The sequence below is a fragment of the Lynx canadensis genome, chromosome A1 (assembly GCF_007474595.2).
Source record: "Lynx canadensis isolate LIC74 chromosome A1, mLynCan4.pri.v2, whole genome shotgun sequence".
Taxonomy (NCBI): domain Eukaryota; kingdom Metazoa; phylum Chordata; class Mammalia; order Carnivora; family Felidae; genus Lynx; species Lynx canadensis.
Window position 1 is genome coordinate 132,302,763 of NC_044303.2, and position 22,915 is coordinate 132,325,677.

The 22,915-nt window shown below is 36.9% G+C and overlaps 1 protein-coding gene across 1 annotated transcript in view; it reads left to right on the forward strand.

Annotated features, from left to right (window-relative positions):
• The window catches only part of LOC115518461 (spliceosome-associated protein CWC27 homolog), a 195,655-nt gene that overhangs the window by 78,825 nt on the left and 93,915 nt on the right, over positions 1–22,915 (forward strand). The window contains exon 11 of the mRNA XM_030321943.1: positions 17,349–17,445. Coding sequence (XP_030177803.1) covers positions 17,349–17,445 — 97 coding nt within the window. The remainder of the gene's footprint in view (positions 1–17,348; positions 17,446–22,915) is intronic.

Sequence of the window (22,915 nt, forward strand, 5' to 3'; positions counted from 1 at the left end):
TAAATTTCATTTGTCTTGCAAATAGAAAATCTAAATGTTGTGTAAGGAAATATGCCATAACCTTTCTCCTGTTCTTGACTTAATATATGTTACTAAAAATACTCTCAGATTTTAAGACTACGTAGTGAGACCATTGTGGAAATCAAAAATCAGTAAAAATCATGCAGTAAGTGTCTTGGATGTCACAATATTTTTTATTTAACTTCTTGGTTATATTTTTTTGAATTTTAAAGAAGATCATGGAAGGAACAATGGATTATAATATCTACCAAGGATATTCAGAGGAAATCATTTGACATATTCCCCCTAACAACAGAAACTTTTCTTTTTCTAAACAGAAATAGGTTTATCTTCATAATCAGAATGACGAGTTCTTAAAATCTTATCACATGGTATTGCACTCTACAGAGCTAATCATCGTATTCATTTTGGCAAACCTCATTTCAAATCTTTTCTTTACAACAACAAAAAAGTCTGTTTGTTTATGTCTACACCCAACGTGGGCTCGAACTCATTACCCCTGAGATCAAGAGTGCATGACTCGTTCAACTGAGCCAGCCAGGTGCCCCTATTTTTGTTTTGTGTGTGTAGGTATGCACACATTCAAACACATGAGGCTTTATAAATCAAAAAATACTTTGTCTTTAGTATATATCTGTATTATGTATTCTAATGATTTTAAATCAACATTTCCCATTATAACAGTGATGTAGTGAAGAGTCAGCACATTATCTTGCACCTATCCAGGTGCTTGAACACTTTTGGCACCTAACAATGCAGCCTAAAATTACTGAGTTAAAGTGTTCACACACTTAGCATTGATACATTTTGTCAATGCTTAAAAGAATGATTTTTTTTTTTAGTGTTAGGTGTACTATTTGACATATTTACTGAGTGTTGAATTACTGCTTATGTGTCAGATCTGTGCTAGTTATTTGGGTTATAAAAGTAAAATGACTTGATTTTATTGGAGTAATGGAGATTACAAAGAAGTAACAGGCAGTTAAAAATATGATATGGTAAGTGTGACAGTGAAGATAAATATAGGGAGCTTGTGTACCAGTTTTGGAGTCAGAAGTCTCTGCAGAGAAAGGGCATGGAAGCTGAGATCTTAGGGATAAATGTGAGTTATGAGTAGAAGGGAAGTGGAAGAGAGGAGTGTTATAAGCCACGAGGAGTAGGTGTCAAGGATTATGATACATTCTAAGAACTAACAGGATTTTAGAATGTGTGGAATGTATGCAAGGGGTGAGGCATCAGAGCTAGAGCTAAAGAATAAAGCATAGTTGAGACCATGAAGAACCTTGTAATAAAGTTAATGGGTATGGACTTGAAGAATTAAGGGGTGCTGTAGCAAGAAATCAATGAGATCAAATTTGAGCTTTAAAAAATTACCCTGCCTCTAGTTTGGAAACTGACTTGAGGGCAAGCAAATCAGTCCTCAGGTCAAAAGGCTGCAGTGAACTTGATTTTGGAAACCATCTGTACCAAAAGTTTAAGCTTGCCAATTAGACAAGGCAGTTACGAAGGGTAGTCTTCAAAGTCAGGTAAACAAGAGCATCATTTATCTAATGGCTCATCTATCTTGAAAAATCAAAGTACTTTTGGGGGAATTTGGGAACTCCCACCCAGCGAGTGAGAAGAGAGTCTGAAATCAGAAAAATAAGGTATAATAATAAAACCATCATCATCATGATCATCATCATCACCATCTTGTAGTTACTGTCAGGAAGACTACACTTGGATTAGACTTGTTTATAGACCTAAAACAGAGTGACTCGTGCTCAAGTGGAATAGAAGCTCATGATTTACTTTTTGTCTTCATCACAGATTGGTTCAGGAGCCATTTGAAAGGGGTTTGCAGGTGAAGGAGGGACCTCAATGTCTTTACATGTATTAGATAAGAAAGGCAGGGTTAACAGTCCCTAAACTTAAAATGTATGAAGTCTCAGTGATTTAAGAGGACCATCCATGTGCAACTCCTAAACAAACTCCATTTGTGAAACACTGTTATAAAACCTTATGGTTCTCTGGAAGCCAATTTGTACAATTCTAATCCATGCTGATGAAAGTCTAGCTGAATGCCAGAAAAACTTCTGCCTCACTTTTCTTCCTTACTTAATCCATACTAGGTACTATATTTAAAGTCATTTGTTCACATCTTCATACTTATACATAATACTGAAGTCATTTTGAGGTAAGTGAAACAAGTTTAGCAAAGCAAGAATACTGTGGGAAGTGGGAAGTCTTTAATAAATAATTTACATAATGCTTATTGGTCATTTAGTAAGTATGACCTTCACAAAAATGACCTCATCATTTTTAGGTATATATTATTTCATCTGTTGCAGTTTACTTAGTGCTTTTTATTCTGTGTTACATATGACATGTCTCATAAAATTCCTCCTCGTACCTAGCTTGTACACATCTCTCTGATGGTTCTCATGATTAGTATTCTGATACCATTTCTCCCTTAGTTTATGCCTGTATTTATTTAGCCTGTACTACATAATGAATCACACTGTTAGATACTGTGTATCTAATGAGCTAAGTGTAGCTCATTAAATTTTTTTTCTAAATGACTTTAGTTTTTTGTAAAAATGATGCCTACTCATAAAAAATTAAGGCAGTATATCTCCAAGCAAGAATAGGAAACCCAAAACAATAACACATCTACATCCAGAGAAAACTATCATTGACAGTAAGTGAACATTATTCCAGATATCTCTTAAACTCAGGACTGCGGCAAAAGAGATGGTGGTGAACAATAAATCCATTTAAATATAAAACTAAGGCTATTCAACCGTGAAAATTGTGCATATAAATGCTATGAACACTGACAATGTGAAAACAATAATATAACTAACCCAAATTGGAAAATGGAGGAAGGAAAAAGTGGAAAAAATGTTAAGTACACTAATTTCCTCAACCTTTAGGAAAGGAAGTTAATCTGTACGCCTAAAATTGAATCATGTCATTTAAAAAAAAAAAAGGAACTCTACTCTCTTACTGTTTTTATGACATTTTTTCATAAAATGGAAGGATTTCTTAGGAAATCTTTTGACACAAAGAAGCATTTGTATAAAATTTAGAAACTCTTTTAGTCTTCCATTTAGTATTTTTATGTTAAATTCAAGGAAAGTAAAAATATATTCCTTCTAAGAAAATTACTTCTTTAACCTTGCTTTTTTCCTCTCCTTGGATCACCACCAGAGGGGAGGAAACAGGGCAAACTGCTGCCTTCAAGACTGGAAAGACAGGTGAACAGAGGGATTTGCAGCTCACCTGAGCACCAGAACAAACTGCCATGGGAACAGGGCTGGGATGAGAAACCTGAACCGTCATTGATGAATTGCTGGTGGCTCAGTGTGGACAAACCTAAGAGTTAAAAACTCCAGGGGGACACAGTCATAGGGAGGCCTCCCCACAATATTGTGAGATTTACCCCTGAGAGTTCAACTAGGTTTTTACAGTAAATATAACAGAAAAATCCCTTAGTGCTTCCTCCAGGGAGGGAGTAAAAGGAACTTTTTTTTTTTTTTTGAAATATACCAGAAGACCGTGTTCCTCTTCCTTGCCTTTAAGGGAAAGTAGTTAACTAGAGCCTAACCTTCTGGGGAATTATCAGAGCCTAACTACCTGGGGGAAAGGAAATAGCTAACTTCCTCTAGCTCTAGTCCTCCTTGTGGGAGAAGGGAAATAGCAACTCTAGCCCACTCAAGCCATCCTGCCCCACCTAATGGGGGAAAGAAACAAAAACAAAAGCAAATCAGAAAAACAAACCTGAGAAACAATTGTGAAGTCATAGTCCAGAGGCATAGGATCACTAAAGACTAATACCTAACCATAGGACTATAGGGCATCCCCTTCTCCCACAGCTCCCCACCACTTTACTAAAGGCCTATTTACAGCAGTTCCTTTCACCTAGTACATCATGAATGGCGACCAGGAAAAAATTACAAGGCATAACAAAAAGCAAAAGACACAGTTTGAAGAGACGGAGCAAGCATCAGAGTAGATATAGCAAGGATGTTAGAATTATCAAACTGGGAATTTCAAACAGCCATCATTAATATGCTAAGAGCTCTACTGGATAAAGGAGACCACATGAAAGAACACATAGGCAACATAAGCAAGAGATGAAGACCAAAAGATGAGAAGGAACAAAAAGGAAACACTATAGATTAAAAACACTGTAAGAGAAGTGAAGAATGCCTTTGAATGGGCTTATTAGTAGACTGGACACAGAGGAAAGGATCTCTGAGCTAGAGGATATTTATTAGTAGAATCTCTGTAAACCAAAAAGCTGGGAGAATAAAAACGAAACAAAACAATACCAAGGGCTGTGGAACAACTGCAAAAAGTGTAACATGCATATTGGGAATAGTGTACTTCTTTTAATCAGACCTATGATCATGCACACTTTTTTGGCAGTCACATCATGGTGTTGACTCATGTTATGCTGTCAGCTAAATGTCCCTCTGTCTTTATATTCTTGCTGCTGCTAGTACTTCTGCTACCCCCTGGATCCACCCCTATATCCTACACCTATAATTGTTTTGTCCTCTGCTTTATACCCAAGACAGCATTATAGGCCAGAAAATGGGTAAGAACCTGTTTGTGTGTTGGTAGAAATATATCCCAACCTTAACTTTGGCCTGTTTTTTCACATTCTTCAAAGAGTTAAGCTAGTTAGGACTAATCCATAATCATTTTTGCTTAAGCATCCAGCCATTATTTGTTCTTTGCTTTAATGACAACAATGAAAGATATCATTCTTGCCTTATGCTGCATGAGGGTATGACTGCTTTATTCTCACAATATGTCAGGCTACTTTCTCTGTCAAAGAAAAAGGTGTATTTAATTTTGAATGATTTATCCTTAATTATGCTAGTTGTTTTAGATTAATTTGTGGTGTTCCGCATTTTGACTATGATATGTCTGCATTTGGATTTGCTTTTTATTTATCTTGCTTGAATTCATTGAGCTTCCTGAACATAAAGACTAACATTTTTCATCAGTTTTGGAAAATTCTCAGACATTATCTCAATTTCAGTTTCTATTTTCTCTTTCTGCAATTCCACCTGTAATGGACCTTCTCACTTTGTCTCCCATTTCTTCTAACCGCCCATAGTTGTTGATTTTTTTTTCCTCTGTTTTGCATCTTGTGTTATGTGCGTTTTCAGATATATCTAATTCACTCAATCTCTTTTATTCAGCTATTCAATAGTTCATTGAGTTTAATTTAGCTATTCATCCCTTCTGAAAGTTGTTTTGATTCTTTTTCCAGTCATGGATGTGGATTTTGTATTCAATTTTTTATTCCTCCATATAATAAACATACTTGTTTTATTTTTGCAATCTGAAATTTTGAGGGTCAGGTTCTGTTATTTGTTGTTCCTCTGATTCTCACTCACAATGCCATTTTTTTTTTATATATATTAATGATATTGTGAAGTCTTTTTATTGGGAGGTTGTTTGTTTTTTTTAAGAACTCTTGAGTGTTCTTTGAAATATGATTGAGGATTTCTTCCTTCAGAGAAAATTTGCCTTTTGTTCCAACAGGCCCATTAAAGTACTATAGATCACTGGTAATTTTAATTAAAAATCCTGAGATGTTTTGAGAATATTCATTAGTTTGAGAGCCTGCTTACCTGCATGGACCTGAGACAGACAACCTGTTTTATAGTCTTCTTGTGCTTTTTTAGTAGATGTGTTTATTTCCACCTTTCCAATGAGTAAAGAATCCTTAGATTTATGTGTAGGAGTACTACTTCAGTCCTCATGATTAAAACCCCAAGTTAAAACCCAATCCTAGATTACTGAGACCACTTAACTCAGAGTGGCCCAGTAACAAGTGCAATGCCTCTTGCTCTAGTTCTCAGTCCTCTCCTTGTTTTTCAACCCCTTGGTTTTTAGTGAGGTAAGCTATATATTTAAAGAGCTAAGTTATGCATTTATTACGTTTTTTAAATGTACTTTATTCAGCTCTTCTTGGTATTTGATTGCAAGAGAATTTTCAGATTACCTTGTATGAAGACTTAACTGGAAATGGAAATCTCATGTTTTTCATATTCAGTTAATATCATTCGTAAAGTTGGATTGGGGAATAGACATATGGCTAAAGACCGAATTTCTGCCACAACAAATTTACTCCACTTCTGTGAAATATTGGCTAAGCCAAGGTCTTGCTATAAAATAACATGTTTGATTCTGAACTTCTTACTTGGTGTTTAGACAGAATAACAATATCACCTACCAGTACGGACATTTTATCATTTTGTGCAGGATTCATTGTTTAGTCTGATTTGGAAAAGAACAAAATTTTCTAAAATTTGAGAGAGATCTTACAAAGATTAATGGCAACCTACATCAGATGTCTAAACTTTTTATGTAGAAATAAATGTGATCCTTCATATGAAATGAGTAAAATTTTAAGTTTTAAGGCTATGTGCAGGTGCATTTAGACTCCTCCTTGTTTCAAAATTGGAGTCTTTCTATTCCTACGTATTGGTCCAACAGGTTATGAAGGACATGTAGAACATTATCTCTCAGATTAAACCTTATCTTTTTTAAAAGATTTATTTATTTATTATTATGAGAAGAGAGAGAGTGTGAGTAGGGGAGGGCAGAGAGAGAGGGAGAGAGAGAGAGATCCCAAGCAAGCTCCACACTGCCAGCAAAGAGCCTGATGCAGGGCTTGGACCCACAGAGTACAAGATCGTGACCTGAGCCGAAATCAAAAGTCAGATGCATAACTGACTGAGCCAGTTAGGCACCCCAAACCTGTCTTTTGATAGATATCTTCTTCTAAGATCATTTAGGCTAAAATACTACAGGTTCTCCATTAGCCTCCCTCATAGAACTTGTAAGTATATAGCCGTTTCTAAGTTGACTTGTTTATTTTTACCTTCTCAACTAGATTACAATGAAAGAAAATAAGCAATTCAGTTCCAAATGTTCAGTGACCAGAATTAAGATATGTGAGTTTTGTAATTTTTAGTGTTTTGAAACTGCTACATTTTTCATTTTTGTAGCATATGGTATTTAATCCAAACAGTGCATCAGACATAAAAACTTATCAGTAAGTTTTTGAAATCTGTGCATTCTTGAGAAAAGGATATGCCGTTTTAATCTCTTTAGTTAGCCTGAGGTCTCATTTTGTCAGTAATCAATTCTGTAAATAGTAAAAGTAGAAATAGTGTCGGTGGCGGGGGTGAGATAAATAATAATAGAAGCAAACCAATGTTGAGTACACACTCTAGGCCCAGCGTCATGTTAAGTATGGTAAGAAATTTCCATGGAATTGTATTCATTTCTTACAACCTTACTGCTTTTCACCTTTTGAGATGCAGAAACTGAGACTTAGATTGCTTAACTTAGTTGTCTAAGGCCATCCTGCTAGTAATAGGTAAAGCAGAGCTTTAAACATACAAGTTTCCCTTATTTAATTTGGTTAGATATTTCCTGGATATATCTATATTTTCAAAATTCATGTATAAACTACGGTATACATTCCGATACATGGTAAACCTCCATCCCTGTTCCTCCTGATGATACCATAAATGTAAAACTCATGCCATACACTTATAGTTTTAATACCTGTGACAGGCTTCTATTATGGCTATTTTATGATTTCATCAACAGCCAAGCTGTTGTTTCATTACAAACAGATTCAGTATCTTTGTGATTAAAGCAGCAGGCTAAAAACCATGAAGGGTGTACTGTTTGCTTTGCAATCATTTCCATGTGTTATGAATTCTTATCAGATGTTGGGAAATAGCAGGCTTAAGCTAACTGCAAGTACTACATGTATGGTCCAAGAAACAGTCATCTGTAGTGGACATATGTTTAGCTGTCAGCTTGCTTAATAAGGTCTCTAAACAAATTCATTTACTGTCCACTTCATTTTTGTAGACTAAAGTTCTTTTCAAAAGCATGTCAAACAGGTCTTAATAACCTTACCTTTTTTTTTTTTGAAGGTGAATGTTAGAAAAGGTCAGTGTTTGAGTTCATCGCCCTAATATTAAGATAATATTTCTCATGCCATAAGAAAAAGAACAGATATAATTCAAAATTTTCCTAAGGCACCTTCCTGGAAACTGGAGAAAATGAGAAAAGCATCTGGGAAAAAATAAAAACTGACTGAAAATTATGCAAGATAATTGTTCTTTGCCATTTTAAATCTTCAATCTCAAGTATAAAAGCTGCACAATTTTAAAAAAGCAAGATTTTCAGGGCCCCTGGGGGGCTCAGTCAGTTAAGCGACTGACTTCGGCTCAGCTCGTGATCTTGCGGTTTGTGAGTTCGAGCCCCACGTCTGGCTCTGTGCTGACAGCTCAGAGCCTGGAACCTGCTTTTCTGATTCTGTGTCTCCCTCTCTCTGCTTCTCTCTCTCTCTCTCTCAAAAATAAATAAACATTAAAAAATAAATAAAATAAAAATGAAAGATTTTTAACTACTTATAAAGTAATATAAGCAGTCTGATAAAAATTTAAGCATACTATAGTTATAAAAACTTTCCTGTGTAGTTACTTATTCATAGTGTCTTCTGTTGTATAAAAAAAAAATGTTTGGCTAAAAAATAAGGTATTCAATCTAAATGTACTTTTCACCCAGTGAATAGTTAGCAAACTAAGTAAGATCCCACATAAGGAATCAGAAGCCTGTGTCATGTTTACAGTTCCATTACTGACTTGGGCAATATTGAAAAAAATCTCTTAGTGTCTCTATACTTCAACTTTTTCTATCTATGACAAAAATGACTGTTTGGCATCTCACTATTTCCTTAAATAATGGGTGTCAAGATCCTTAATACAAAGAAGTTGAAACAAGACGATCTGTATAATATTATCATTTTTTACATTTATACTATTAACTGTGCACTTCAGAAATATGAATTTACACCTTTCTCAGAATGTACTGGGTGATGATAAAACTGAGGCAAAGAAGGATGCTTTCTTGTGGCCATATAATGATGTTGGGTCTAGGTCTTCTGATAAACATGTCTCTGTTTTTACTGAAGTGTTTTTTTGCTTAATCTTTGGAATGAACATTAGTTCTAAAAAGAACAAACCTGGGCACCTGGGGTAAGTGTCTGACTCTTGGTTTTGGCTCAGGTCGTGATCTCACAGTTCAGGGGTTCAAGCCCTACGTCTGGCTCTGCATTGCCAGTGTGGAGCCTGCTTGGGCTTCTCTCTCTGTCCCTCCCCTGCTTGCTTGTGTGTGCTCTCTCTCTCTCTCTCTCTCTCTCTCTCTCTCTCTCTCTCTCTCTCTCTCTGTCCCTCCCCTGCTTGCTTGTGTGTGCTTTCTCTCTCTCTCTCTCTGTCCCTCCCCTGCTTGCTTGTGTGTGCGTTCTCTCTCTCTCTCTCTGTCCCTCCCCTGCTTGCTTGTGTGTGCGTTCTCTCTCTCTCTCTCTCTGTCCCTCCCCTGCTTGCTTGTGTGTGCTTTCTCTCTCTCTCTCTCTCTCTCTCTCTCTCTCTCTGTCCCTCCCCTGCTTGCTTGTGTGTGCGTTCTCTCTCTCTCTCTCTGTCCCCCCCTGCTTGCTTATGTGTGCGTTTCTCTTTCTCTCTCTCTCTCTCTCTGTCTCTCTCTGTCCCTCCCCCTGCTTGCTTGGTGTGCTTTCTCTCTCTCTCTCTCTCTGTCCCTCCCCTGCTTGCTTATGTGTGCGTTCTCTCTCTCTCTCTCTCTCTCTCTTCCCTGTCCCTCCCCTGCTTGCTTGTTGGTGCGTTCTCTCTCTCTCTCTCTGTCCCCCCCTGCTTGCTTGTGTGTGCTGTTCTTCTCTCTCTCTCTCTCTCCTCTCTCTCTCTCTCTCTGTCCCTCCCCTGCTTGCTTGTGTGTGCGTTCTCTTCTCTCTCTCTCTCGCTCTGTCCCTCCCCTGCTTGCTTGTGTGTGCGTTCCTCTCTCTCTCTCTCTGTCCCTGTCCTCCCTGCTTTGTTGTGTGTTGCGTTCTCTCCTCTCTTCCTCTCTCCCTCTCCCTCTCGCGTCTCCTCGTCTCCTCTCTGTCCTCCCCTGCTTGCTTGTGTGTGCGTTCTCTCTCCTCCTCTGTCTCTCCTCTCTCAAAATAAATAAACTTAAAAAATAAAAGAGGGGCGCTGGGTGGCGCAGTCGGTTAAGGTCCGACTAAGCCAGGTCACGATTCTCGCGGTCCGTGAGTTCGAGCCCGCGTCGAGCTCTGGGATGATGGCTCGGAGCCTGGAGCCTGTTTCAGATTCTGTGTCCCTCTCTCTCTCCCCTCCCGTTCATGCTCTGTCTCTCTGTCCCAAAAATAAATAAACGTTAAAAAAAAAAATTAAAATAAAAGAAAAAAACCCATCAATCACATTAGAGTAGATACCTTTATGCATAGCACTTAGTGCATTTTACCATCAAATTTTATTTAAATTATGATTATTTAGTTTTAATTATTAAATTGCTTATGTAATGATAGTTATGAGTTTTTTGGATTATATTTGTCATTCAAAAAAAACATGCTTAAGCAGCTGATAGGTTTTTACTCGTGCTCATCCTTAATCTTTGCCTAGTCTGTATAATACATATCTGAATAGCCACATTTATAGATGAGAAGAAAAAACCAAGGCTCAGTGAGGTTGACAACCTTGCCCCAACGCTGTGATCAAGTCCACTTTTTCATGAAGTGTTGAAAGCTGAGGAAGATTGAGTAGACAGAGATAGGAAGAAAGACCATTTAGGTCAACGGAAATAGCAGGAACCAAAGGGGTACATGTGCTGAATCTTAAAGTTTGCCAACGTAATTTGACTAGTATGTTTCTGGCTAAAATTAGAGTAACGGTCGAGGATAGTGAGAGATAAGGTTGAAATAGTAGTTTGAAGGTAGCTTTTGGGAGGAGTTCACATGCGGGACAAGAACTTAGTGCCCAATCAGTAGGATAGGGAATTATGAGATCAAGGGAGTAGAATTGTAGGTTGGCTAAGTGTGCTAAAATGAATGGAGAATGGCCAAACCGAGGCAGAGACCAGGGAAGGACTGTTGTGATAGTACAGTTGTGAAAATCCCAAAACACCTGTCCCTGACACAGAAAGAAGAGACTTTGTAAAAAGAGGTGTGACTACTAATCAGCTTAGAAGATACAGGAGAAAATACTAGAGGTAGGCTGACAACCAGCTTTTGGTGGTCAAAAACAGGAAAGACAGAAATAAGGGGTGTTTTTTGAGAAACCAAATGATCAGGTCTGACTTTAAATGGAAATCGGTGTATTTGTGGAATATCAAATGCAAGTATCCATCTGGCAGTTAGAAATACGATTTAAGCTTGAACGTGGAAATATGGTAAAAAGCATCAGGCTAACAAATCTTGATTTTATGCACTGAATGCATTAAGATAGATGGTATGAAGTCCTGAATGTGGATGAGATTCTAAGAAAAGAGGGGAAGAAAAAAGAGAGGGTGAGACTAAGCTACTGAGAAGCCCCTACATTTGAGAAGCAGGACGTGGAAGAGTAAAAGCCAGTGGAAATAGAGACGGAAATTAGTAAGGTAGAGGAGATCTGGCATGACACTATGTCTGAGATTCCAAAAGGTCAGAGGTAAGGTGGTCAACAAAGTGAGATTCTACTGAAGGTCTAAGTTAGCACCAATGGGAAGCTGTGGAATTTTTATTAGGAGGTCATAAGTTACTTTTTCTAAGACCAGCAGTTTAGGTAGTGCATGGTACTAGAAAGTATTTAAAATGGGTGGAAATCAGGTAAAGTGAAGCAACAAGAAAGTTGAGAAAATCGGTTATTAAAAAAAAAAAAAAAGGAAGCTCAAAGCTGTAGAGACAACTCAAGGAAAATATTCCCATCGGGTCACTCATGGAATGCTTGCGATTTAGACTGTCGCGATTCTTTTCCCAGCCTATCTTTTGATACTAGCCCCAAGCCCTTAAATCATTTATTCTATAGCCTAATGTTTTAGCAACGACCCTGTGTTTCACCACCTCCCTGTTTCATTTAAACACACTACTTAAGTACCCTGCCTCTTCACTGTACCTCCACAGGGTAATCCTATCATTCTCTCTGGGCCCAGATCAGATGCCTCCTCTGTGAAGCCATCCTTATTTAGCCTAGTAATGTTTCCTCTTGAGTTGAAAAATGCTTCAGTCATTCTTTGTCATGGCAGTTAACCTGTTAACTGGTGTGAGATGGGTGGCTCAGTTGGTTAAGCATACGATTAGCTCAGGTCATGATCTCACGGTTTTGTGAGTTTGAGCCCCGCATCGGGCTCGTGTGGACAGTCTCAGAGCCTGGAGCCGGCTTCGGATCTGTGTCTCCTCTCTCTCTCTGCCTCCCCGCTCATATTCTGTATCTCTCTGTCTCAGAAATAAATAAATATTAAAAGAAAAAACAAAAACTATGTACCTGTTATTATTTATTCACATACGAGATTTATGTCCCTCGTTGGAATTTAGGCTCTTGGAGATCTTCTCAAGGTATTAGTGTACCATATGTAAAGAATATGGAAATCCCATTTTAGTTTTTACCCTATACGTGACTGATAGACTGTGTGACTTCAGGCTAAGTATTTAATCTCCACAAGCCTCAGACTCTTTCTGTAAAATGCTATATCACAGGTTCTTGAGGAGATTAAGTGGTAAACTAGGGAGGTGGACGGTTTAAGAATGGCTAACTAGGTTCCTTTCCCTCCTTATTCACTTTGATTTCTGTGCCCTCACTCGAATGGTACCGTACAAATATTAGATGCTCCAGAAATTGTTGAAGAAATTAGTACTTCTTGCTATACTAAATATACAAAGGCGACTATAATTTCTAGGCTGCTATTTTATTGGGATGATTTGTTTTAAAGACATTCTCTTTTCCAGGGCACCTGGGTGCTCAGTCAGTTGAGCATCGACCTTCACTTCAGGTCATGGTCTCACAGTTCATGAGTTCCAGCCCCACATTGGGCTCCCTGCTGCGGTTGCAGAGCCTGTTTTGGATCATCTGCCTCTATCTCTCTGTCCTTCCACCCAGTCACACTTTCCCTATGAAAATAAAAATATAATATAAACCATAAAATATAAACCATATTAAATTCAAATGAATTCAGATTAGAAACATACCTATTAGAGAAAAAAGTCAATTAGCTCAGAGTTAATAGTAGCTTAAAGAAGCCCAATTTTTGTTTTACCATACAGCAGAAACTAGGCTCTGAAGGCATAAAGATACTGCCTGCACTCTAAGCAAGCCCATAGTTGAGCAGTTCAGGTGACATAAACTCCAGGCTTACAACTTTTGTTCTCATTTTAACAGTTTAAAGATATTCTAGCACCAATGGATAAGATATATTCTAGAGAATATCAGACTGTGACCTAAAGACTAGTTTAAAAAACTTGCACTTCATTCTAAGAGTTATGGATTTCTCAAGTACCAACAGATAGTGTTATTTGAATAGTCTGAAAGATTTTAACCATGTGTAAATCTGAATCACTTGAAAATTTAGTATAATGAAGCAATTTTTAATAATCTTATAGACCTTCCCTTCTCTATCTTACTTTGTCTTTTTTTAGTTTTTATTCATTATTCACTTTATATGTTATTAAAGTTTTTAAAAAAATTTTAAATGTTTATTTTTGAGAGACAGAGAGAGAGACAGAGCACGATCAAGGGAGGGGCAGAGAGAGAGGGAGACACAGCATCCAAAGCAGGTTCCCGGCTCTGAGCTGTCGGCACAGAGCCTGACGTAGGGCTTAAACTCACAAACTGTGAGATCATGACCTGAGCCGAAGTTGGACACTTAACTAACTGAGCCACCGTGGTGCCACTAGCTGTTATTATGGCTACTTAAACAGTGCATCTAAGTCTTTGACTATTTAAGGATAGATTTTTAGAAGCTGGCATTATGCATTCATTGCCCTTTATAAAAATTATGAAGAGTTGATCTCCATATGTAGTAGAGGTAGCATTTATTTGTAGTAAATAACATAATAAAGCAATATTCCTACATCGCAAACAACCCTTAACTGTAATGCTGTTTTAACATGATCTAAATAATAATAGCTACCATTTGTTGAACATGTATTGTCTGTCCAATATTTTAAATATCTTACCCCCATTTTATAGTTGAGGAAACTGAGTCTCACAGAAGTTAATAATTGTTCTTAGGCCACTCAGATAATAAGTGTTAGAGTTAGCTTTTTAAATCAAGACTTTCTGAATCCAAAGTTAATCCTTTTTGATAACTGTGCATTACTACCTCTGCAACAGTATATACTGTCATTGCCTTCATTCTTCACATACTTCAAATGACTCTCATAACTAGTTTGTTAGCCATCATGCAGCATTTCCTCTTCAACTTTCAAAATAATCTTCCCCTCAAAGACCTTAGTATCAGAAAACATCATCTAAATTTCTGTATTACTTACCAAATTAAATTTTTTTAAATTAGTGTAATAAAAGATGGTATTTAGTGGATGGAGTAAAGATGTGGTTGCTATTCCCTGTGCTCATATAACTTCAAGAAATAGGAAGTAATTTTATCTGAGAAATCATAATGAGAGCCTAAACTGGGCAATTGATGTTGAGAGTCAAGAGGAGTATTATACGTGAGAGAGATTGGGAAAATGACATACTCCGACAGTGATTCAGTGAAAGGCGGGGGAACAGTCCCAGAGGAAGTTTAAAGTCTGGTCATTAGGAGGAAAATAGTTCCACATTCAAAACAGGGATTTCAGGAAAAGGAACAGATTTGGGCAGGAGGAGATGACTTCAAGTCCTGAACATTGCAGCGTCTCGCCTCCACTATCCATCTAGATCTGGGCCCTTGAAATGTGGCTAGTTTAAACTTGAGGTGTGCTGTAAGTATAAAATACACACCAGATTTAGAACATTTAGTACCAAAAAAAAAAAAAAAAGTAAATACAGTGTTAATATTTTTATATTGGTTGCATGTTGACATAATAATATTGTGGACATACTAAGTTAATGAGTTAAAACAAGTTGTTAATTTAACCTGTTTCCTTTTGCTATTTCTTTAATGTGGCAGCTAGGAAATTTAATTGCATATGTGTCTTACCTTATATTTCTGTTGGACAGTACTAATGTACAGGAAGGTTTGTAACAGTTAAAAATGCAGGACCAAACAATCAGAGCAAAACATCTAGATTTGGAAATAACATATATAAAAGTGATATCTGATGTTATGAGATTAGACAAAATGCCATTGTACAAGGTACAGAAATGGGAAAATACCAAGAATTATAGATTGAGAAAAGGAAGAGTAATTAGAATAAGGATTGGAGAATCAATACTCTAAAATGGTACATAGTCTGATTAGGATAGAATTTCAAGAAGGAAGGAGTGGTTAATATTGAATGGTAGAGAAGCCAAAGAGGAAAAGGAAGACTGAGAAAAGACCATTGAATTGGTTGATACAGAAGCAGTTTCAATAGAGTATAAGAAGGATAGATTGCAAGAGATTAAGAAGTTTGAGGCTGAGAAAGTAGACTCTATATATAAACTGTTCTTTCAGGCCAAGAGTCAGTGGTAAAGATAATCATCACTTGATTGGAGCAGAGTCCAGGGAATTTTGAGTATGTTTGTTGGATGAACTGAAAGGATTAGTGAAATAGGAGTGGCTTGGAGTTGTAAAGAAGAGAAGATAATTGCTATATGGCAGTCCTAATGCACTGGGTCCCAAACCTGAATGTGTATTGGAATCAACCAGAACTTGTTACAAGGACAAATTCCCAGGCAACATCTCACATCTAACAAAATAACATTCTTTGGAGGTTGTCTCTAGGAACATGTTGTGAACAAGGTCTTCTAGGTACTATCACATATTTATAAGGACAAACAAGTCAAGAAATTAAAGGTGCTGGTGAGGACATTAGTGAAATAGCTGACCGTATCATATAGAATGGATAGTAGCGCCAGTGGGTTAGAATAGATCATGAACTATGAGAAGCTGGCTTTCATTATTATATTGAGTGAGAACAGGTTCAATAGCAATGAAAAACTGAGGAAGTAGGTAGTAGGATTTAAAAAAATTTTTTTTTTAGTGTTTGTAGTTGTTTGTTTGTTTGTTTTGGAGAGAGAGAGCAGGGAAGGGGCAGACAGAGAGAGGGAGACATAGAAATCCAAAGCAGGTCCAGGCTCTGAGCTGCAGCACAGAGCCTGACACGGGGCTCGACACTCAGAAATTTGAGATTCATGACCTGAGCTGAATTGGACGTTTAACCGACCAAGCCACCCAAGCACCCCAGTAGGTAGTAGATTTTAATTAGAAGGAATTTCAGAATTCAGTCTTGGAGGCCAAGCAGATACAAATTATAGCCTTTGTGTTTGATGTAGAAAAGAGGTAGTAAGAATTGAGTTGTGCACATGTAAGACCTATTACTTGGGTAACTAATATAGACATGCTTTAAAAGAAAAATAAAGTATGAGATTTGGGGACCAGGAAAGAAGCACAAAGTTGAATCAGTATGGAAGTATTTAGATTTAAGATTCCGGTAAACTGTGGCTTGGGTGTCTTTGGAGACCTTTTCTAGACTGTGGCCTACTTGGGTTTACAGTGGTTCTTTAAGTGTCTGTTATCCACTCTAGCTTTTACTGAAATAGAGTAGATGCCCTGACATTCAAAGTTTGACTGGCCACTAGTGACCCTAAGTGTTCATGTCATGGGTAATTAATTTTTTATAAGCACATGAATTTGAATATGTCCTAAAACTGGCTTGTTAGAAGCTAGCCACCTAGTGACTTGTAGTGAAGTCAATATTTATATCCCAGTTTACCTTTAATACATGATTGTACTAATCATCAGAATACCTCAGCTTTGTAGGTTTCACAGAAGAGGAAATTTTTTGCCAAATTATGGTATTAAGTGGGTTAAAATTAACTGAGTTAAAAAACTGAGTTTTAAAACATTTTAGCACTGCACCTAGCATGTAATTGCTTAATAAATGGTAGCTACTGGGTGCCAGTTGAGGAATTCACCAAGTTTAAAGCCACATCTTTTTGTGTATGTGCAAGTTTAGTAAGTAGAATTTATATTAAATTTGTTTTGATTCGGATCTTCATGAATTATTAAACTGGAACTAGAATGCTAAATTGGCAAGTGAATTAGAATGGTGGGTATTTATCATTATCTATTTCTGTTTAACATACTTCATAGGGAGTATATTTTATAGGTAATTCATATTATATTGCTATTCTAAAAAAATGACAGCTTCTAAAATACTCTATAGCTCTGTTTCCATAGCACAATACACAGGTAAGAAACAAATGAATTAATTATTGTTTTGTGGTTTTTTTAGGGATTTAGTGTATGTAAAAAACAATAGCCTGTTTTTGCTAAACAGTTTTTTCTTTCCGTGTATTATGTACTTTATATAAACTGTTTTTGCTTTACAGTGACGAACTCCGAAAAGAAGCAAGACAGTTAAAGCGGGAACTGTTAGCAGCAAAACAAAAAAAAGTAGAAAATGCAACAAAACAAGCAGAAAAAAAAGTGAAGGTAAGGATATTTATCAGGTTTTTATTTTCACTTGTACAACATTACTCTCTTCCTTCCATCTCCCCTTCCTTCCTTTTCTCCTCTTTTCCCTCCTCCCTCCTTTCTAAGTTTTGCTTTTTTTTTTTTTTTTTTTAATACTTAGACAGTTAGCCAATAAAATAAATTTCCATTTAGGATTTTGTCTACGAAGTAATTCAGTCAAACATGATCATAACTGGTATTCTAAGAAGATTAATGAAAAACTAACAGAGACTTGTCCTCAGGCAAAACTTAAATGTTGCCATAACACATGTCTAGGAGTTACACAAGAATGGAATGTTCATTTCTTATATTGCATACCCTTTAAAACATTTTTAAAAAGCATTTAGGCCCTATATTTGGGGACTTGTGTAAATATTTGTGCATTGGTTTGAATAGTATGAAATATAACCTCTTGTTTTTTGTTTGTTTTTGTTCAGATAATGAAATCTAACTATCAATGAAAGCTGATCAAAAATTAATCAAAATAATACCCTTCTATTTATACAGGTTAAATATATTCTAATTTTACTATGATTTTTATGAAGCGATTAGGGCTTTAAGTTTATTTACTTTGAGAAGAGAGAGCACAAGTGGGGTAGGTGCAGAGGGTGAGAGGGAGAGGGAGAGATAGAGAGAGAGAGAGGAGAGCAGAGAGGAGAGAGAGATGGAGAGGGAGAGGAGAGAGAGAGGGATGGAGAGAGGGAGAATCCCAAGCAGGCTCCACGATGTCAGCGTAGAGCCCAACACAGGCTCAGTCTCATGAACTGTGAGATCATGATTTGAGCCAAATCAAGATTGGATGCTTAACCAACTGAGCCACCCAGGCACCTCAGCATTAGTATTTATTTTAAGTAGCACAGGTAATAACCACATAACTATCTAAAGGACATAGTTCTAGATTATTTGCACCATATCCCCCAATGGACTGTTATAGTAAAGGCGGGTACTTAATGAAGAATTCATAGTCACCAAAATATATTTGAATGAAACTATTAAAAAATTAACTCCCCATGATGACGCAAATTATAAGCTCTATTTAAAAGAAAGGAAAGGGCAACCTGGGTGGCTCAGTAGGTTAATGCATCCGACTTCAGCTCAGGTCATGAGCTCGCAGTTTATGAGTTTGAACCCCAATCAGGCTCTGTGCTGACAGCTCAGAGCCTAGAGCCTGCTTGGAAATCTTCGTCTACCTCTCTCTCTGCCCCTCCCCTGCTCACACTCTGTCTCTCTCTCAACAAAATAAACATTAAAAAAAATTAAAAGGAAAAGAAAAGATAAACTTATGTGTGACCAGGTCATGTAGGTAAAGTATAACCCTGAACAGAACAAGCTATATTGGCAATACTGCGGCTTGAAAGAAATACAGTGAAGGTTATTTTATTTTTAAGCTTAATTTTTTTTTTTTTTTAATGTTTATTCATTTTTTTTGAGAGACAGAGAGAGACAGAGCATGAGCGGGTGAAGGGGCAGAGAGAGAAGGAGACGCAGAATCCGAAGCAGGCTCCAGGCTCTGAGCTGTCAGCACAGAGCCGACGCACGGCTTGAACTCACGAACTGTGAGATCATGACACTGAGCTGAAGTCGGGCGCCAACCGACTAAGCCACCCAGGCACCCTATTTTTTAAGTTTAGACATAATTTTCTCAGAGTATTGTTCCTTATAATTAAAAGCACTTTAAATATATGAGAGTAATTCCTTTCAACTAGGCAAGATCTTTTACTTAAAATTTTAATTCATTTTTGAGCAAATAATTATAGTACTCCCATTCCTCAAGAACCATGCAGGACTAGGGTATGAAGTTGGCAATGGATGGAGGGTTCTTACCTTTATAGTTCATGATCTAGTCAGAGTGAGAGAATTGGAAATAGATAATTACTGCAATAGTGCTTATAGTTAAGGCTTATATTAAATATAAGTAGTGCTGTTTTAAATTATTTATCTGCCTTTAAAATATTAAATGCAATTAAAGAAATGTTTGAGTCTTGGAATGATTTCTTAACACAAAAGAGAAGATTTCTTCTAGAGCTTATTTCAGTCTGTTGATGAGAAAGCCATATAAAACCATTTTGTTATGGCCGTAATTAGAGAATTATATTAGGAATTACTTTTCTCAGTTTAATTTTCCTTATATCTTCTAGAAATATCCTGGAGTTTCCTTAAATCTGAATATCATTTAAAATTAGCTTCTACAAAAAGTGGGTCATTTTATTTATTTTGATTGCTTTGTTTTGAAATAATTTTAGACTTCCAGATAAGTTGCAAATACAGAATTCCCATATACCTTTAACATGAAGGTCTTATATAACCATAGTACAACGGTGAAAACCAAGCACTTGATGTTAATACATGACTGTTAACTAACTACAGACCTGATAAGAATTTCACCCATTTTCCCACTAACGTCGTTTTTCTGTTCTGTTTTTTTCCATCCATAATTCATACTGTATTGAGTCATCATGTTCCTCCTTAGTATCCTCTGATCTCTGACAGTTCCTCAATCTTTTCTTATCTTTCATGTGTTTGACAGTTTGAGGAGTCCTAGTTAGATATTTTGGGGAATGTCTCATTTTGAGTTTGTCTGATGTTGTCTTGTGATTAGATTAAGGTTATGCTTTTTTTTTTTTTTTTTTTTTTTTGGCAAGATTGCCACAGAAATGATATGTCCTTCCCAGTGCATTATAAAGTTGTCTGCTGTCTTTTTACTGGTAATACTGCCCTTGATGACTAATTAAAGTGGTGTCTGTTGAGTTGCTACACTCTAAAGTTACTCTTTCCCTTTGAGATTTTAAGTATTTGGGGGGAGATACTGTGAGACTATCTGTTTCTTTTCAAGCTTACCTCTGCTAATTTAGTATCCATTGGCGGATCTTGCCTATAGGCAACAGTTATTTACTGTGGTGTTCTAATGGTAACTTTTTATTTTCCTTTTTCTTACTGCTTTTATTACTTGGAATTCTTTAAGAAAGAGGTCTCTCTCGCTCTCTTTCTCTATTACTTACTTATTTATATCACTATTTACTTATTTATATCAATATGAACTTGTGAATATTTATTTTATTCTATGTGTTATAATCCCAAACTATCATGATTTATTTTGTTGTTCAGATAGTACCAGAATTGGTCATTAGTAGTTCTTTCAGGTTGGCTCCTGTGTCTTTTCAACTGGCTCCCACTTTGAGAACATTTTTACTTTCTAGCACAAGAAGTCCAAATTGATCTTGTGGTTTCCCTTCTCCAGGCCTGGAATCAGCCACTTCAGGGAATTCTTGTTTTCCATTGTATTTAGAAACCAAGATCTAGGCACTAAGTCAGTCTTTTTATTTTGATTCTAATAATTTTAGAATGCTATTAGGAGCAATTTTGTATTATCACCATCTTGTTAAAATGCTGAACAAAATTTGCTTTTAGCCCCTATCTGTGATGCGTTATAAAGTACCTTTTTCTTGGAATTGTATTTCCTCTAAACTTACTTGATCTTTTTAAATTGACTAGTATGTATAATGTTAGAAAAATGTTTATTACAGAGGCGCCTGGTGGCTCAGTCAGGTAAGCGTCCAACTTTGTCTCAGGTCATGACCTCACCGGTTTGTGGTTCGGGCCCTACATCAGGCTCTGTGCTGACAGCTCAGAGCTTGGAGCCTGCTTCAGATTCTGTGTCTCTTCCTGCCCTTCCTCGCTCGTGCTCTGTCTCTCTCTCTCTCAAAAGTAAATTAAACATTAAAAAAATTCTTTTAATTCATTATGGAAGATTTGTGAATTTTAAGCCTCCCTGAATATATGTCAGAACTTAGCCTATCTTCCCAGGTGAAAGATATTCCATGGTTAGAACTATATAAATTCTGGGAACAGATCCAAAAGTTCTCATAAGCATTTTCATAGTAAGATCATCACGTGAAAAGTTGAAAGTGATATTTGACCTTGGCTCTATAACTTCATACATCATCTGAACCAATTCAAGAAAGATTTCTTGATTGGGCTATATGGCTGCATATCTGGCTTTTTTTTTTTTTTTAAGTTTATTTTATTTGAGAGAGAAAGAGAGAGAGAATGAGCAGGGGAGAGACCGAGAGAGGAAGAGACAGAATCCTAAGCAGACTACTCACTATCAGCACAGAGCCTGACATGGGGCTTGACCTCATGAACCGTGAGATCATGACCTGAGCCAAGATTAAGAGTCAGACGCTTAACTGACTGAGCCACCCACACACCCGTGCATATAATGCCCCTGAATTATAAAAGCCCCTGCGTATCTGGCTTTTATAAGACACTTTATTTTATTTTATTTTTTTATTTTTTTTTTTTTTAAATTTTTTTTTTTTTCAACGTTTATTTATTTTTGGGGACAGAGAGAGACAGAGCATGAACGGGGGAGGGGCAGAGAGAGAGGGAGACACAGAATCGGAAACAGGCTCCAGGCTCTGAGCCATCAGCCCAGAGCCCGACGCGGGGCTCGAACTCCCGGACCGCGAGATCGTGACCTGGCTGAAGTCGGACGCTCAACCGACTGCGCCACCCAGGCGCCCCAAGACACTTTATTTAATCCAGGACTAAATTATCTGAGCATTATGGCAACTCTGGATGGTTTGGTCTTTTGAATATTATATGCTATATCTAGAATTTAATTTGCCAACAAAACCTAGAAGTAGATAATCCATATTAAAAAGAGCATTTTGAATATTTTGATGTATAAACTATTGTGTAATATAGACCTATCTTCCAAACGAATTTACATCTGGATGCATGTACACATCTGCTAATATAGAGAGTCTAAAATACATTAATTTTGGTGTTTGTTTAAAGTTTTTCATTTATTTTCTGAGACAGAGAGAGAGAGAGAGAGAGAGCTCATGCACGCACAAGTGAGGGAGGGGCAGAGAGAGAGAAGAGAGAGAATCCAGGCAGCCTTCACACCAGCAGCACAGAGGCTGGTGCACTGGGCTCAAACTCATGAACCATCAGATCATGACCTGAGCCAAAAGCACCAGTCAGCTGCTGAACTGACTGAGCCAGCCAGGAGCCCCAATTTTGTTATTTTTAATAGTAATTTTTGATAGTAATACTAAGTGCTTGTTATATGTAACACTAAAGGTTAGAAGAATACTTTAGAATATTATATCTCATCAAAAAAAAAAAACAGGACAGTATTAAAACTTTTAAGTCTAGTTACCAACAGTGAAGTCATTTAAGCCTGTGTGACTCCATTCTCTTGTCGTAAATCCATGTAGAAAATGTTTTGTGTACCCCTCAAGATTCTTGTAAGAAGTAAATTAAATAATGAGAAGACCTTTAATAAATGTACAGTGGTGTATAAAAATAATTTTAAATTTTAAGAAGAAAAATATAGCTATTTCTGGTTTCATTTGTCCTATCGAAATCCTACAAATGGAAATTTTGAATTTTAATACTGTGTTAGTTTCAGTTAAAGCCTGTAATCAATATAGCT